A 17,470-nucleotide genomic window follows, 5' to 3' on the forward strand; every position below is an offset into this window, starting at 1 on the left:
CACCAAAGCTCTCAACGCGCTTGCCTTTTAGATTTTGCCAAAACTTGCCACATGCATGTGCTTTCTCTTGTGCTAAAAGAAGTTGTTTTTCGACTTCCCACCTTCTCCTCTTCTTTTGAACAAGTGCTTTGTATGTGTGTGAACATTCCAAGTAAACTTCCTTGTCTTTGATTGCATCCAATCTTAGCAAGTGTTTTCGGGCTTGACTACATTCCATGTCAAACCATTTCTTCTTGGTGCTACCCTTCTTAGACCTTTCGCAAGACGTGTTTCGCCGAAAAGCATTCCTTCGCACAAGAGAAAATTACTTCTTTGAAAACTTTCCACTTGCATTGTAATGTTGGGCTCCCTTGATGCTCTATCATGCTTAACATTTGGTCCACCATATCAGCATATATAAGTGCTCGTTTGAAGTCTAGACGTAGGTACAAATGATTCACATCATGATTGGAGGCTACATGCTCGGGCCGTTTACCACACTTGAGGTCAATACATAACATCCTATGATCCGATTCCGGATTCCATTCACCAAGTGTAAAGCTTTGTATGCATTCTAGAGTGGCTTCTGAGAACAACATATAGTCAATCACGCTAGCACCATTGTGCTTTCTACATGTAAAGTCATTGGTGCCTTGCCATAGAGAGAGAGAGAGAGAGAGAGAGAGAGAGAGGGAGGGAGAAAGACAGAGTCAGCTTGACACACAGAAAACCAATGGAGAAGACACCACCCTTTGAGTTCCTGCAAACCCCACCAAAAAAAGGTGATCTCTCACTCTTTCTCTCTGTATTTCCAACAGTTGGTACAAATTGTCTGTTTGTGTGTGTGTGTGTGTGTGTGTGTGTGTGTGTGTGTTGTTCAACACACACACCTCAATACCCATAGTTCCATAGACAGAGACAGAGACACACATACGCACAGACACAGCCTCTCTCTCTCTCTCTCCCTCTCTCTCTGCATTTTTCTATTTGACTAAAGGCGCGCGAGGAAGGAAAAGTGCCTTTTGCAACTCTCTCCGCGCGCCGTTAGTATTGTTATTGCTCTCTCAGTTGTACTTAAGGCGCGCGGAGAGGTTTGCAAAAGGCACTTTTCCTTCCTTGCGCGCCTTTAGTCAAATAGAAAAATACAAAGAGAGAGAGAGAGAGAGAGAGAGAGGCCGTGTGCATTTTTTAGTGTTGTTTGGAGAGAGAGAGAGAGAGAGAGAGAGGCTGTGTGTATTTTTTAGTGTTCTTTGGAGAGAGAGAGAAAGAGAGAGAGAGAGAGAGAGAGAGAGAGAGAGAGAGAGAGAGAGACTAGGTGTGTTTTTGTTTGTGCTTTGGTGAGAGACAGATATACATATATATATATATATTTAATTATTTATTCATTTATTTATTTATATATATTTATATCTATCAGGAGAGAGAGAGATCATGATGGTTTGGTTTTGGCAGAGTTGTCATGTTTCCTCATGGTTTTGACTTGTCATGTTTCTTGATGAACAGGATTAAGGTCCAATAGGCAGAAGAGGCTGAAACCAGATCCAGAGCTTGTGCCAGGATTTCAACCCTTGCAGGCTCAGTTGCTTAATGTATCTGTCAAAAGAACTGTTGACTTTTGTCAGGACATATATGAAGAAAAGTCGATTGGTGAAGATCAATCAGAGAGGTCACCAGGGCAAGAGGATCCCTCACCCTACAAGGGTGTGGTGCCCTGTAGAGTACTTCTGAAGAAAAATACAAGAAAGAGAAATATAGACTTCTCAGATGATGCAGATGTGCTAGAAAGTAGTCCCTGTACAACTAAATGTAAAGAAAAAGAGGATGTGTTCTCTCTGGAAGACCCAGCTGCAACTGATGAGAGGCTGTTTGATTTTGCAGCATCTTGTGGTGCTGGGGACAAGTATGATCTAGTTCATTCTATGTTTAATCCAAAGTTTGACATTGAAGACCTGTTAGCTCAGCACAGTAATTTCTTGCAGGCCTACAGAGATAAGTTTGAAGTGATGGTGCAGGTAGGAAGGGTTGTTCTGCCTAACATGACTCTTGTGCATTTAAATGACTGTGGTGGAAAGGGACAGGGAGTGAAGAAGTATAGGGAATTACCACCCTCTTGCCGACATTCAGCCTGCCCTTTGCATCAAAAAGAATGCAAACTCATTCAGGAAGCCTTTCGCTTTATGATTTACCTGAACAGCCTGTTTGGATTCCTCATGCAGAATCCTGATGAGGTGTTAGAGGAGCAGGATGCAGCACCAGATGAGGAATGCGAGGAGACAACTCATATGCAAGAAGTCGAGGAGGTTGAAGACACAGTCGACCTTGAGGTTGAGGCAATTGAAGTACAAAGAAGTAAGATGCTCTCTGTGAAAACCACAGAAATCAAACTTCCATTGGATGTCAGTAACTTCACTGAGAAGCATGCTCAGATGATGTTGCCTGCTGTGCCTGACTTCAGGATTGGAGACAGGACCTATATCTTCTTATATGATGTGCAAAGTGTGTTTTATTTAAGGGAGGATTTCTCCCTAGCTATTATTTCCAGAGTCCAAGAGGAGAGGAGTGGATTTGTTTCAGAGGATAGTAGTGATGATGAGGCAATGGAAACATCCAGCAATCCAATGGAATGCCTTCGAAGATGCTTTGCGAAAGCTGAAAAATACAAGGAGACACTACCTGATGAAGGCACCTTCCAAGCAATAAGACAAAGCCTAAGACCATCGAAAAGTAACAAAGAAGTGGAGGATTGGTTTAACCATTCAGGTCAGGGGTCAACTACATCTGTAGACCTGTGGCAAGAAAACCTCTTTCTGCAGGATGAGAGCTTCATGGTAAGTGTCTCTCTCTCTCTCTCTCTCTCTCTCTCTCTCTCTCTCTCTCTCTCTCTCTCTCTCTCTCTCTCTCTCTCTCTCTGTTTGTGTCATTTTCTGACATTGTATGTGCAGTCTTGGATTGCTGACAAGGATGACTTCCTTCGGCGCCGGACAAGAGAGTATCGAGGAAGGGATGCGGCCCTAGCACAGTACCTTTCAAAGCTTTGCGAGTCGCCGATAGTAGTTTTTCACAATTCCATGTCACAAGAGGGTTCAATAGCAGCTTACACATTCAAGACACTATCACGCTTCTTGGGTGGACCGGTGCTGCCCAAAAGTGCAGATAAAGTCATTCTTGTGGACAAAGTGTTTGCTAGAGATTGTTTTGGTTACTGCCCAGGCTATACAGGTGGTCGGGCAGCGTATTACTACACCTACACAGCAATGGCACTAGCTCTTGGTAGACAAAACCCAGATGAACTTTTAGAGTATGGCAAACATCTCATGATTCGTTACAAGGGTGACGTGCCAAAAAACAAAATTGAACCTGCAAAATCTTGATACACTTCAAGTACCAATTGTATAAGATCATGTATTACATAAATTTTGTACAATGTCATCCACTCAGAGTATCTTTCTCCACTTGTGATTCACATACACCATTGTCTCTCTCCACCTTCGTTGACTTTCACGAGCTCCGGAGTTGTTGTATGCCATTGATCTTTTAGCTTTTTGTTGTTGTAAATGTCTGATGGCTTGTGCTGTTTCTGAATTTGCCAAGACTTCTTTTGCCTGCATTCGATGAATGATTCTACGATAGAACCATTCAAATAGTTCTCTCAAACTGTTAGCCTTGATTCGAGAGCCACCATGTCGTGTGTGCCTGAAATAAGCATTTCTCGCCATGTAATGAGACTTTTCCATCCCTTGGGTATTCCATATTGCCGGGTTCCCATACTTCTGTATAAAATATGGCAAATGATTGAAGATGATGTGCTGGATATGAAAACAGATTAGTTAGAATGTTTTACAGTCACATATTTGCACATAAGAGAGAAAGAATACATTATAATACCATGTAGTGAGTAATCTGGGTGTCTGTCCATGCTGTCTTGAATGATTTTTTCAGAAGGTTGAGATTTTCCTTGAACTTGTTCATATCACCTTGTGACCAGTCATCTTTGTCGCACATCAAAAATAGGATGTCTATTGATCGCCAAACCTCAGCCTTCGCGTTACGAGTAGTTGGTTCGTGGTCTTTGACTGCAATATGTAGCTTTTTCCAGCTCTGATACTCTACCTTGCTAACATAAGATGTGTTATATATTTTTCCATGTTTTGTTAGCTTTGGATCTCTTGTACCTTGGGGCTTAGATAAAAACCTCCGTGCCTTCACCCCACCGATGGATGGTTTGCATGGGACATCCTTCTCAGCAGTTGATCTCTTTTCATCCCGTTGGATTTTCACATTGCCACCATGAAGCCCCATATCCGACAGTACCATTTCTAAGCACTGCAGGGCTACTTGTCGTTCTGTGGAGTTCTTAATCTTCCAAGCAAACCCGATGTATAAATAGACCAATTTCTCCACAATTCTACAAAGGGCATGCATTGTACAAATGTGGACATTCACAAGTGGTATTTTCAAAACTGGTCGAAAAGCAGGATCCTCAATGTGACGTGTTGGAGCTTTTCTCCACCACTTTGGGTCCATGACGTTTGCAGGCTCCATGCAGAACAAACACGGTGACTTTGCCATTGCACCCATTCCACAATTATACATGCACTTTAATGTTTTAAGGTCACCTGCAAGATGCCACTGAACTTGAAAGTCTCCCCTTCCATCTAGACGTAGTACCTCTCCCTGGTTAGTCTGTCGATCAATCAGCTCCGGAATATTAGTTCGATGGAACACCCAATATAGAATCTCATGATCTTCTTTCTTTACCTGCAACACAAAATAAATGAGACTTAAGTAGATCTGAACATTTGAGCTTACTTGAGAATATCGCTTACCTCAAACGCACCAAGCCACCATATGTTAGATTCTGATTAAACACTAAAATATAAAAGATCATCACCGGGACACTTTGAGAGGGCTCTATTCATTAAAGTAATAGTAACACGCTCTAGCTTTTTCTCTTTAACAAGCTCACACTCATCCAGTTTTAACACAAAATGTAATAGCCCACGTGACTCTTCAAATGTGATGTTGTAAAACTCCACCATTCTCTTCTGTAGTATCCGCAGGTCCATAAAAATATTGTTGAACTCATCAGATGCCATGTTCGCTCCATGGCCACTGTAAGTTGCTTTAATATGAAAGGGCTGTCCAAGATAGTCTCCCTGTGCCTCGTTAAGCTGAAGCCTCTCTTTCCAAACACTTGAGGCTGATGGTAGAAGTTTGGATTTTATACCCTTCCTAACAAAGATGGATGAGACAGACTTTTGGATAGCCGAATATCCTCTTTTGCTTACACCAAGTGAATCAAGTGTGCCTTGTATCTCTTTTGCAGGCACTGAGTTATCTGAAATAAAGCGGTCCACTACATTTCTTTGTAGAACCTTAAACTTCTTGTCATGTACTATATCTGCTGCCAGGCTTCTACTTATAAGTGGCTTCAATCTCTTTCCTATATTGGCTTTGGGGTCAATGTTTTCCTTGTCAGGATAGATTGAATCTCTACATGAAGACAATGCATAAGTAAATAACAGAAAATTTGCTTCACTAACACTATTTAAGCACATGAAAACAATGCATAACAAGAAAAAACAAAGAGATTACTTAACTAAGACAATGTAGCCAACCAAGAAGCATCACCTTAATGCTCGGATTCTTTTCTTGAGACCTCCTGATGCAACCTGCAATGTTTCAAGATTGCGCAATTGCTTCTTTCGGATACGACCACCCAAGATGGTGTCCCTCATTTGACAACTTCGCACCTTTCCTTTCAGTTCTTGTACCTCTGTTTTATGTTGCAAAATGGTAACCTGATCTGTAGAATGTAAATGTGAAAGGCGAACAATCTCACATTGTTGAGCTTGGAGAATGCTCTTGTAAGTTTCAGCTTCTCTTGTAAGTGATTTACAATAACCCAGAAGGCCCTTTTCTCCATCACCAGCAAAGGTCAATAAGCTTGTAGGATTGACAAACGGTGGAGACGCATTAGTTATTGGATTCTTAGGGTAGAGAGAGCCTCTCGTCCAGATATCTATGTGTTTAGCTCCTTGAGCTCTGAGCGTGTCTATGGAGGCGGGAGGTATATGTGTGTTTGTTTTACTGCGCTTAATCAATGGTTGGTACTCATTGTCCAAATCAATGTGAAGGTGATATTTGGCTCGTTTCTGGGTAACACTTGTGCCATTTGAGGAGTGCGCCATTAGCCAAATGTGCAGGTTTAATGGAAAGTGAATAGCGGCTGCGGATTCGTCCCTCCATGTTAGCCTCATTCCCTCTGTATTGACGTTGTTCATTCAATGCAACTGAAAAGAGGCTTATCCCTCAATCACTACGAACGAATGTTCAGAGGAGTAAGGAATCTACTTAAAGTACACTTTTTGAAGTTTTACTATGAAAGACCCATCTCTTTTATATGCCATTTTTTCTAGAGAGAGAGTGCAAAAAATACATTTTCTTAGAAGGCCCTCCAAATGACCTCCGAAATTTCCTAATGCAAGAAAACCTTGCTTAAGGCATTGTTGCCATCCCAAGCCTGACATAGAGCATCCCACAAATCTTTGGCATTGGTCTTATCCATCAGGGTAAAGGAAATGGATTCACGAATGTGTAGGCGAATGGTCAACATAGCACGCTCATTCAAGTCATCCCGCTCATCATTACTGTACGGATTCTCTCTTCTTGCACGCAAGGGTTCTATCAAGCATTTGTTGATCAAAATATCTTTGCATATGCTGACACCAAATGACAAAGTTTAAGCCATCAAACTTTTTGATGTAATACTCTTCTCTTTTGGAAGCACTTGCAGCCATGATTAAGAGAATGTAGCCAACAACTTTGTGGTGAATTTCCTGGGATAATTTTGATAGAGTTTCCCCTAAAACAGGAGCAAAAACTCAACCAAAATGTAGTAAAATCACTATGTAAAAATAGCTAGAAGTGCCAAGACCCCATAAAATGGACTCGCGAGAGAAATCCGGCAAAGTCTCCTTTGTATGAAGAGTTAAAACTCAACTCCAAAAATGCATAAAATTCTCAAAAGAACCACTGGGCATCAATTGCTCAAAAACCATTACTATGTGACCGCCAACTCAATGTCAAAAGCACAAAAAATCGTCCAGATACATGTCCTATGGCAAGGGTACCGTAAGAGGGAACTCCAACTACATGTATCACCGAAGTTATCTCAACATTTGAGAATACCCTAGCTCAAATAAAATCTCACGCTATTTGTTAGGAAATATCACGTAGCTAAGTAGATAATTGAGTAGATTACTTAATGGAGAGGGATAATTTTTTCACACAAGAGATTATAGAGTAGAGATAGAGAGAGAGTACACACAATATAGGTGGTTCACCCAATGTGGGCTACATCCACGGGAAAGCAGTCACTTAATGTCTTTAGTACTTCAAACAAGAAGTAAGTTACAAAGGGATTATACCCTTAATAGAACTCCCGCCTTGCTTCACTCTCACCACCTCACACCTACCTTGTTAAATCAACTTCACGCTATCAAATGTGTGTAGAAATGGCCTCCTTTTATAGGCCAAAAGGGATGTCCTCTCTCATGAGAGGCAGCCATATGTAGGCGTCCTTGTGTAGATAAGTCCAAATCGGACCCTCCAATCCGCCCATGTGTGGCTGCCCTTGAGAAGACAAGTCCTTCTTTGAAATCGGCCACCAACCATTGAATTCAATCTCCGGCCACCGGCCATTGACTTTTGACCACCGGCCACTGCGACTACCAGCCACCGGTCAACCGACCAAATGACCGACCGTTTTTCGACCACTTTTCGACCGTCATCTGGCCATAATATTCCGACGGAAAGGAATATTCCAAGAAAATTTTGTTTTTTGGCCAATGATTTTTTCTTCATGCACGATGGCTTCTCCTCATAATGGGAGCTTTACAAATGTGCGTTCTTAATACAGAAAATTAGGAGGGGTAAATCAGGCTCCATACTTAACAATCTCCCACTTGGAGGCTGATCTCCAAACCAAACTTGTGACTGCTTTCCATCCTGGCTTCTTATTCTTGAATGCCAATTAAAGATGAGAAAAAGCTCAACTTCTCCTTATTGTCTACAGGATTTTCACTTGTATGCACCTTTCCTAGCTTTAGTTGTCCCTCTTCCAAAAGAGTGCGTATGAAGTGATATCTCACCTCAATGTGCTTTGTCCTTGAATGAAAGGCTGAGTTCTTTGCAATATGGATAGCGCTTTGGATATTATTGTACAAGACACAATTGTCTTGTTTGAATCCAAGCTCTTCTAAGAATCTGTAAAGCCACTAAATTTCTTTGCTTGCCTCCGTCATTGCTACATACTCTGCTTCCATGGTAGAAAGTGAGACCACTTTCTGCAGCTTTGAAACCCAGCTTACTGATGTGCCTCCAATCATAAAGACATAGCTAGTAGTGCTCCTTCGAGTATCTTTGTCACCTGCCATATCTGCATCAACATATCATTCTAGAAAAATATCAATTCCTCCAAAATACAAAGCATTTGTTGTTGTCCCTTTTAGATACCTAAGTATCCACTTCACAGCTTGCTAGTATTCTTTACCTTGGTTGTCCATGAGCCTACTTACAACTCCCACTACATGTGCATGTCTTGCCTTGTCCAGACCATAGCATACATAAGAGAACCTACCGCTGCAGCATATGGAACTTTAGACATATAGGCTATCTCCTCTTGTGTCTTTTGACACATATCCTTGGTTAGTTTAAAGTGGCCGGTTAACCGGTGGTCGGTAGTCAATGGTCGGTGGCCAGTGGCCGAATTCAATGGCCGGTGTCCAATTTCAAAGGAGGACTTTTCTTCTCAAGGGCGGCTACACATGGGCGGACTGGAGGGTCCGATTTGGACTTATCTACACAAGGGCGGCTACGCATGGTTGCCTCTCATGAGAGAGGACAGCCCTTTTGGCCTATAAAAAGAAGCCATTCTACACACATGTGATAGTGTGAAGTTGATTCAACAAGGTGGGTGTGAGGTGGTGAGAGTGAAGCAAGTCGGGAGCTCTATTAAGGGTATAATCCCTTTGTAACTTACTTCTTGTTTGAAGTACTAAAGCCATTAAGTGGCTGCTTTCTCATGGATGTAGCCCACATTGGGTGAACCATGTATATCGTGTGTACTCTCTCTCTCTCTCTCTCTCTCTCTCTCTCTTTCAGTCGCTTTTTGACCTAGTAGACAGCAGTTCACTCTTTTGACCATAACTTGCTCATCCGAACTCCGATTTAGGTGATCTATAGCCTCAATCGAAGAGCAGGAAGCCCTCTACGCATTGATGTAAAGACATAATTTTTCTGTGTAATGGAAGGCTTTGCTGTAACAGCATCTCAGAACTGAAAAAACTGTCAAAACTTTGCGTTTTTGTTGCCGACTTGAAGGCAATGTCAGACAAAACTCGCAAGGGTGGAAAAGCCACACTTGCCATGGAGAATGATGCAAAATCTCCAAGGAATTTGGATGCTAATCCAATCACATCGTCTACAACAACGGAAGCAATGATCATGGCTTACTTGATCTCGTTACAAGAAACCGTCAACAAGCAAGGTGAAGAGTTGCGCGCACTTGCAATGGAGAATGATACTTTAAGAGTTTTCGTTGTGGAGAATGAGCACCTCAAGAAGGTTCTTGAAATGCAAACAACACGCTTGATGCATCTTGAGAATGAAGTTCAAGAATGTAAACGCTCTCTTGTTGACATGAATGTAGTGAAAGAGCGCTTGAGCAAAGTTGAGAGTGATCATGTATTGAAAGAGGAAACGATAGATACAATACGACATGATGTATGTGAGATGAGAAATGCATCCAAATCATGGGCTGATATATGTAAGGATAATGTGGTTTCTACATCTCCTATCACGCAAGCCGTTGTCCAAGCAAAGAATGTAGAGAATGTGGACACTCAAGAATTGCAAGAACGACAAAAACGCTCAAAGAACATCGTCATTCGTGGAATCAAGGAGGAAAGCATGGAAACACCCCAATCTCTTGCGGTTGCTATTGAAGAGTTTTTTGCTACACACTTTGGCATGTCAGGAATCATGGCTTATGGTGCACATCGAGTTGGAAAACAAGGAGTCCCTCGCTCGGGAGAAAGACCTATTGTATGTACCATGGCTGATGAGGTAAAGAGAAAGATCATCCTTGACAATGGTTGGATCTACCTCAAAGGAACGGGTTGTAATGTATATGAGGATCGCACTCTTATGCAACAAAATGTACGTCGCAAAGCATACGAGGAAAGAATCAAGAAGGTTAAGGTATCATCTCAAGAAGAAAAGGCACTTGAGGAGGATGCAAGTCCACCCAACAAATAGGGACACATGATCTATGAGACCAACTCGCGCTTGCGAATAAGCTTTTGGAATTGTAACGGGTATCCATGGAATGCGGGAATTGGCATTGATGAGCTTACCAATGACTCCGATGTGATACTTTTTGTCGAAACATGGGAGCATGATGCGCAACGAATTCTTGGATTTGACAAATACGATGTGCATTCTTTGATGTGGGCCAAAAATGCAAAGCAACGAAGAGGCCAAGGAGGCGTAGCATGTATGACCAAAAAGGGTTTGAAAGATGTTTCCATTGTCAAAGAAGATAAGTATAAACGCTACTTATGGCTGAAAATCAGCCCACCAAATGGTCAAGTCATGTTTATGGCTGGCTGCTACATTCCTCACTATGACTCCAACTTTTATGCTCGCTTGAATATGGATAGAGATCAGCCCTTTGTTGAACTAGAGGAAGACATTGCTCATTACAAGGATCAAGGTGAAGTCATTGTTTTTGGAGACATGAATGCTCGCACAAATATGTTACAACACGACACACAACAAGTCGACATGCCGCATGTTTCAAGAAGAGTGGATGACTCATACATGTATAATCGAAGTTCTAATGATGCAAAAGAAGTGGATCACTATGGAAAGTCACTTCTACATATGTGCAATAGTACCGGAATGCTCATTGCAAATGGTGTATCTCTATGGCAAGGCACCAATGACTTTACATGTAGAAAGCACAATGGTGCTAGCGTGATTGACTATATGTTGTTCTCAGAAGCCACTCTAGAATGCATACAAAGCTTTACACTTGGTGAATGGAATCCGGAATCGGATCATAGGATGTTATGTATTGACCTCAAGTGTGGTAAACGGCCCGAGCATGTAGCCTCCAATCATGATGTGAATCATTTGTACCTACGTCTAGACTTCAAACGAGCACTTATATATGCTGATATGGTGGACCAAATGTTAAGCATGATAGAGCATCAAGGGAGCTCAACATTACAATGCAAGTGGAAAGTTTTCAAAGAAGTAATTTTCTCTTGTGCAAAGGAATGCTTTTCGGCGAAACACATGTCTTGCAAAAGGTCTAAGAAGGGTAGCACCAAGAAGAAATGGTTTGACATGGAATATAGTCAAGCCCGAAAACACTTGCTAAGATTGGATGCAATCAAAGACAAGGAAGTTTACTTGGAATGTTCACACACATACAAAGCACTTGTTCAAAAGAAGAGGAGAAGGTGGGAAGTCGAAAAACAACTTCTTTTAGCACAAGAGAAAGCACATGCATGTGGCAAGTTTTGGCAAAATCTAAAAGGCAAGCGCGTTGAGAGCTTTGGTGACTTGACTCTTGAGGATATGTATATGCATTGTAAGAACCTCTATGAGCAACCCAATGTTGATAAGATGGAGGGTTGTAGCTCCCTTCCATTTATGTCTCCCTTCTTTACCATTGAAGATGTATGCCGCGCGCTTGAGAAACTTGCTACTCGCAAGGCAGGTGACCTTCAAGGTGTCAAGGCTGAAATGATTAAATGGACAAGCAAGAAAACACGATATTGGATATGCGATATGTTTAACCTTGAACTTCAGTACGGCATGCCTCATGATTGGAGTACAAATTGGATCAAACCTTTGCACAAAGGAGGAGATGTAAACAATGTGAACAACTATCGCACTATAATGGTTGGTTCTTTGATGGCAAAGTTATTTGGATGTATCATGGAGATGAAGATAAGTGAATGGGCTGAAAAGAATGGCAAACGTGCGCTTGGCCAAGCAGGTTTTCGAAAGCATCATAGCATTATTGATCACCTTGTCACTCTTCGAGTTCTTATGGAAGCGTCTCGATTGAAAGGAAAAAAGTTGTATTGTTGCTTTGTGGATTTCAAGAAAGCTTTTGACATGGTACCGCGAGGAAATTTTTGGAGACGTATGCAAAGCCTTCAAGTGCCGAGAGAACTTATGCATGCAGTCTTTCGCATCTACCAAAAAGTGATATGTCGATTACGTATGGGAGATGGAATTTCAGAATTTTTTGCAAGCACTATTGGTGTCAAACAAGGATGCCCACTTTCCCCAACCCTCTTTGGGCTACTCATTGATGAATTGGAATACATGGTTCTTGATTTTATGCAGCAAGAAGGCATAGAAGAGGTTAAGATTGGAAATGCGGTGATCATGCTTTTGCTTTATGCCGATGATGTAGTGCTCTTGGCACATACCTTAGAAGATGCACAAAAGCTTATGAGTGTCTTGGAACACTTTTGCCTACATAGCGGGCTGATCGTGAATGGATCCAAAACCAAGGTTATGCTTGTAAATACCCTCAATGACGAAAATCCATGCATTGTATACAACAATGAGAAACTTGAAGTGGTAGATCACTTCAAGTACCTTGGCCTTGAGGTTCCATCCAATCATAAATGGAAGGATTGTGCAATGCGTCGCTTGGAAGCTGGAAAGAGGGCTTATTATGCATTTGAGAACATGTGCAATGCAGGAGAGATCAAGTGTTGGGCTCTCAAAAAGTACCTCTTTGACACATTGGTGACACCGGTGCTTCTTTATGGAGTGGAGGTGTGGGGTGGAAGCATCGGAAAGTCTACTTGGAAAGAGTTTGAGAATGTCCAAAAGCGTTTTCTCACCAACTTTCTCCAAGTCAAGACACAAACACCCTACATGCTCTTACTTCTTGATTCCGGATCGCTTCCCATTGAGGTCTTGGGCATGGAAAGGGTTGTGGAGTACATGCGTAAGACACAACGTAGCCCTTTGCATCGACTTCCTAGAATCACATATGAAGCAAGTCAAAAGGTTCAAAAGACATGCAAGAGCAAAATACTAAGTTCGGGGTGGATGCTTGATATCAAGAAATGGTTTGGAAGATGGGATGCATGTCACTTGGTCAAGGATGCATCGATCGACTCCCAAGTTAATGAGGCCTTCTTACAACGCCAATGTATCATGGCTTGGGAGAAATCCGGAGGTTCTCGCTTCAGCCATTACACCACACACGTTGCCCCAAACTACAAATCTCTCTTCTTCTCGGAACGAGGTAACCGAACCCATTGCTACATCTTTGAGCCCATCCCGTTGAGTGTGATCCGCACCATTGTCTCCATTCGTCTTAGCTCCCATTCTCTACGCTGCGAGACAGGACGTTGGGGCACTGGCGAGGAGTGTCATCGACTTTGTACCTTATGCCCTCGTCAAGTGCGAGAGAGTGAGTACCACACACTACTTGAGTGCTCAGCTTTTGACCACATTAGGTCCTCTTTTCCCCATATATTCAGCCATGAGCTCTCCCTACATACCTTCCTCTCCCAACCACGATGTGGACTCTCTATTGCGACGCTCATTTCAGCCATTTTTGAGCATCGAGAGTCACTTATGAACTCCACTCACACCACGTGACATGTTCATTTGGTCCCATAGGTCATATTTGACCTCCCACGACGATAATAGAACTATCAATCTATCCATCTATCTATCTATACTCTATAATCTCTTGTGTGTGAAAATTATCTCTCTCCATTAAGTAATCTACTCAATTATCTACTTAGCTACATCATATTTCCTAACACTATCGACCCTCCAAAGGCTAAAGCAAAGACAAAAGGACTAGGCACAGTCTCAGAAAGGGCTCTTCCAATCCGACTTTCAGAAACGGCTAGAAAAACTGTCAAAACAGCAAAAAAAAATGGCTCCACACATAGTACAATAGGCAGTGTCCACAACTCGACGTACATGAGTGACTGCGCTCAAACAGGCACCAAGAACTATTGTATACAGTAAAAGCGATCCTTGCGGGGATATCTTCTCTGAAAAGAGCTCAATCGCACTAGGTGTGATCACACAAAAAATACATCTGTCAAAGCATCTGTTCACAGAGAAATTGTTGTCGAAATGACTATTAAAACGCCTGTGAACGCGTTGTGTCTATAAGTGTCTGGAAACCTTGAGAAACTGCATGTGAATGGGCTCAAAAGCCCCCTGTAATCTGTAACCTGCTTGTCGGTATAGATATGGGTGGAAATGTGCTGGTCAAATAGCTGCCAAAGGTGCTCAAAGTCAGAATGGTGCCATAGAGCGCGATCGGTGTGCTTGTTGATGCCAATGTTGAGTGTCATTCCTCTGTGGTACAGGCACCTCACCCCTACGCGTGTGGCAAGCACAACCATTGGCGAAAAAGCGTTCATCTATGGGAACACTCGGTGTCGGGGTTGCATGCTGAAAATCCATCGTAATGAGAGGTGGTGTTGAGCCGATGTCAAATTGCAAGAATCGATGTCAAAACCGATGTGTTGGTGCGGAGCGGCAAGTCGTTGATTCGAGACCGCACTCGCCGATGTCGAAGATGTGGTGCCGATATCCAAATGGCTAATCGTCGATGTTGAAGCCGCCTCTTGTCGTCAGACGGCAGTTTCCTGATCCCGAAGATGAAGCCCTGGAATGGTGTTGCGGATGTCGAGTATCTTGCTCTCTCTCTCTCTCTCTCTCTCTCACTCTCTCTCACACACACACACACACACACACTAGCTCGCTTTCTGTCACAAAATGGCTCCCTCACTCTCTTGCTCGCTCTCTTTTTTGAGAAATATCTCTCTCTCTCTCTCTCTCGGCTCTCTCAGCTTTGCCATCAGGCTTGCTCTTTCTCTCTATCTCTCGAGCAACTCGGGGTGTGTGAGGATCGATAACCGCCTGTCAAATGCTTCCAAGTTTGACGAGTTGCAGGAAAGGATGAGCTACAAAAAAGTCGAGTGTGTGTGGTCCATCCTACTCATGGCTCACAGAGCCTCCTACTGTAGCCCAAATTGTGCTTCCCTGCTCGCGTTGCTGCTTGTGCTCACCAACGCTGCCCTCTTTTGTCGACCAAGCCTTGCTACTTTGAATGCCTCATGAGTGAAGCTCCTACAAGCTGCCTCAATTTTCCTAGCCTTGCTCCCCAATTCCTCAACCAGATTTGCTTACAATTCCAACATATTGCCCCTGCTCAGTGTTGATTTCGATGCTTCCCCTTGGCTTGCTACAACATCTTGGCTTCCTTGCTCTCTTCAACTCCTTTACGAGATGCTCAAGCTCCCTCAGCTCCGGTTGCCTCCGAGTGCCTTTGTTAAGCTCGATTCTCTTGCTTGCACCTCGATTCAGCCTGTGACCTGCAGAGCTCCCAAGCTCTCATGGATTCGACACTCGAGGTCGTTGCACGCGCAGTTAGCTGGGGCTCGGGAGTCGTGCTCCTGGGATCTGATACTACTTGATGGATGCGGATGTGGAGTGTGCAAGAGAAGAAAGGAGAAGGGAAAGGGATGGAGAGCAGACAATATGTTTGGTGGAGCATTAGAGAGTGAGGCTCTCTACTCCTTATTAGCTATATAACCAAAGAATAGGTAATGGGTGGGCACTCGGCTACCACGGAGCCTGAAACCCAATAATTTCCAAAAGCATAACCATAATGTGGACTCCCAAACCATAGGCACAACAACATGAAAAACATGACTTGAAAACCGCAAGTATAGCCGTAACGTGATTGCCAAACCATATTTGCAAAACCATAAACATAACCTGCTTGCCATATCATAACCATAACATGATTGTCATGCCATAACCATAACGTGATCGCAAAACCATAACCATAACCTGCTTGTCATACCATAACCATAGCATGATTGCTATACCATCATTGCAAAATCATAACCATAACCTGATTCTCAAACCATATTTGTAGAACCATAACCATAACCCGCTTGTCATACCATACCATAACATGATTTCCATACTATCATTACAAAACCATAACCATAACCTGTTTGCCAAACCATAACCATAACATGATTGCCATACCATCATTGCAAAACCATAACCATAACCTGATTGCTAAACCATATTTGCAAAACCATAACTATGGCCATAACCTGCTTGCCATAACCATAACCATAATATGATTGCCATACCAAAATTACAAAACCATGGCCATAACCTGATTGATATACCATAGTTGTAAAAGGAATGCAAAAGCATAAACATAAACGTCAAAATTGTACATGTATATAATGAATGAGCACAATTGTATCAAAAAGACCAGAGCTATTAAAAAAATATATATGGAGGATGTCACCCTCATGGTTATGTATCCTAGTTAATGATCTCTCTCTTTTCCTGCAGAGCTGGGCCAAAAGGGCCACAAGTCCATGCTTGTACTCATACTTCTCCTCTCGACGCATCAAAGGGCGCTTCACAATAACTTTCTGCAAAATACACAATTAACCATTATAAAAATATTCAAATAACATATATACATATTCAAAAATTTAAGCATATGTATAATACTTACAAACTCATGCCAAAGTGTGTCGTAGCCCCCACTCCCAAGATGTGACACTCCAGCAGGCTCCAAACGTACTCTGGTTACGTCTCTCTACTATTGAAATCTTTGAGGATTGTCTTGTGTCTCTCGTGCAATCCCCGCCCACTCCTCTACATCCAACCATGCCGGCTTTGGACTGCCGACCATGTACTTGTCTCTCACCTCTTACCGATGACGTGACATTGTGAAAATCGAAACGCTCAAGATCCAGTCATTCGAGATTGGATCGTACCTCTCTGTTGCCTTGTACTCTCTATGAATGGCCTCGATGATTAATTATTTCTTTCATCATCTTGATCATCCCAAGTCTCCATCGCAGAGTGCCAAATTGAACTGTACAGATCTGTTGAGTACTTTGTCACATGGCCTTTTCGACCCTATCCGCCACAATAGCCCCATCCTTGGTCTTGTAAACCTTGCTAGGATCATGCTCGTGTGATCCCCAAGGTGTATGTGATGTACCAATTGGTGAACTATCTACTGAAGAGAGTGGTGGACACTTTCTCAATGGTGTGGACGTATCGCTAGAACCGCTACCACAACAACCACCACCTCTAGAACGACACCTACCTCGTCTCAAAGAAGAACTAGCCATCGATGTAATTAACACACTTGATTGAGGTGTAGGGCTGGTCAGTGTAGGGGGCACAATAGTCCTAGGTGTAAGGGCTGTCATAGTAGGTTTAGAGGAACTAGCTCCCCAAAGGTTCTGTGCATAAGCAACCTGCTTTGGTGTGAATTGTGACAAAAAGGAGCCCATCTACTCAGGTGACATGCCGGTCGGTTGGACTGATAGGAAAACTAAACCCAAGAGAGTATGTATCGTCCATGGCT

At 42.7% G+C, this 17,470-nt stretch overlaps 1 protein-coding gene across 9 annotated transcripts in view; it reads right to left on the reverse strand.

Moving 5' to 3' along the window:
* Window positions 1-16,164: 16,164 nt before the first annotated feature.
* The window catches only part of LOC147455443 (uncharacterized), a 143,970-nt gene continuing 142,664 nt past the window's right edge, over window positions 16,165-17,470 (reverse strand). For 8 of the 9 annotated variants that reach the window (XR_015188364.1, XR_015188365.1, XR_015188361.1 and 5 more), the window contains one exon: window positions 16,165-16,517. Coding sequence is in view for 1 of the 9 variants with exons in the window: in XM_086514225.1 (XP_086370351.1) it covers window positions 16,302-16,517 (216 nt within the window). In the remaining 8 variants the exon portion in view is untranslated. Of the gene's footprint in view, window positions 16,518-16,603; window positions 17,469-17,470 lie in introns of all 9 variants that reach the window. The other variant, XR_015188363.1, reaches the window with a different exon arrangement.

This window comes from Adiantum capillus-veneris, chromosome 6 (assembly GCF_014529385.1).
Source record: "Adiantum capillus-veneris isolate H3 chromosome 6, ASM1452938v2, whole genome shotgun sequence".
NCBI lineage: Eukaryota > Viridiplantae > Streptophyta > Polypodiopsida > Polypodiales > Pteridaceae > Adiantum > Adiantum capillus-veneris.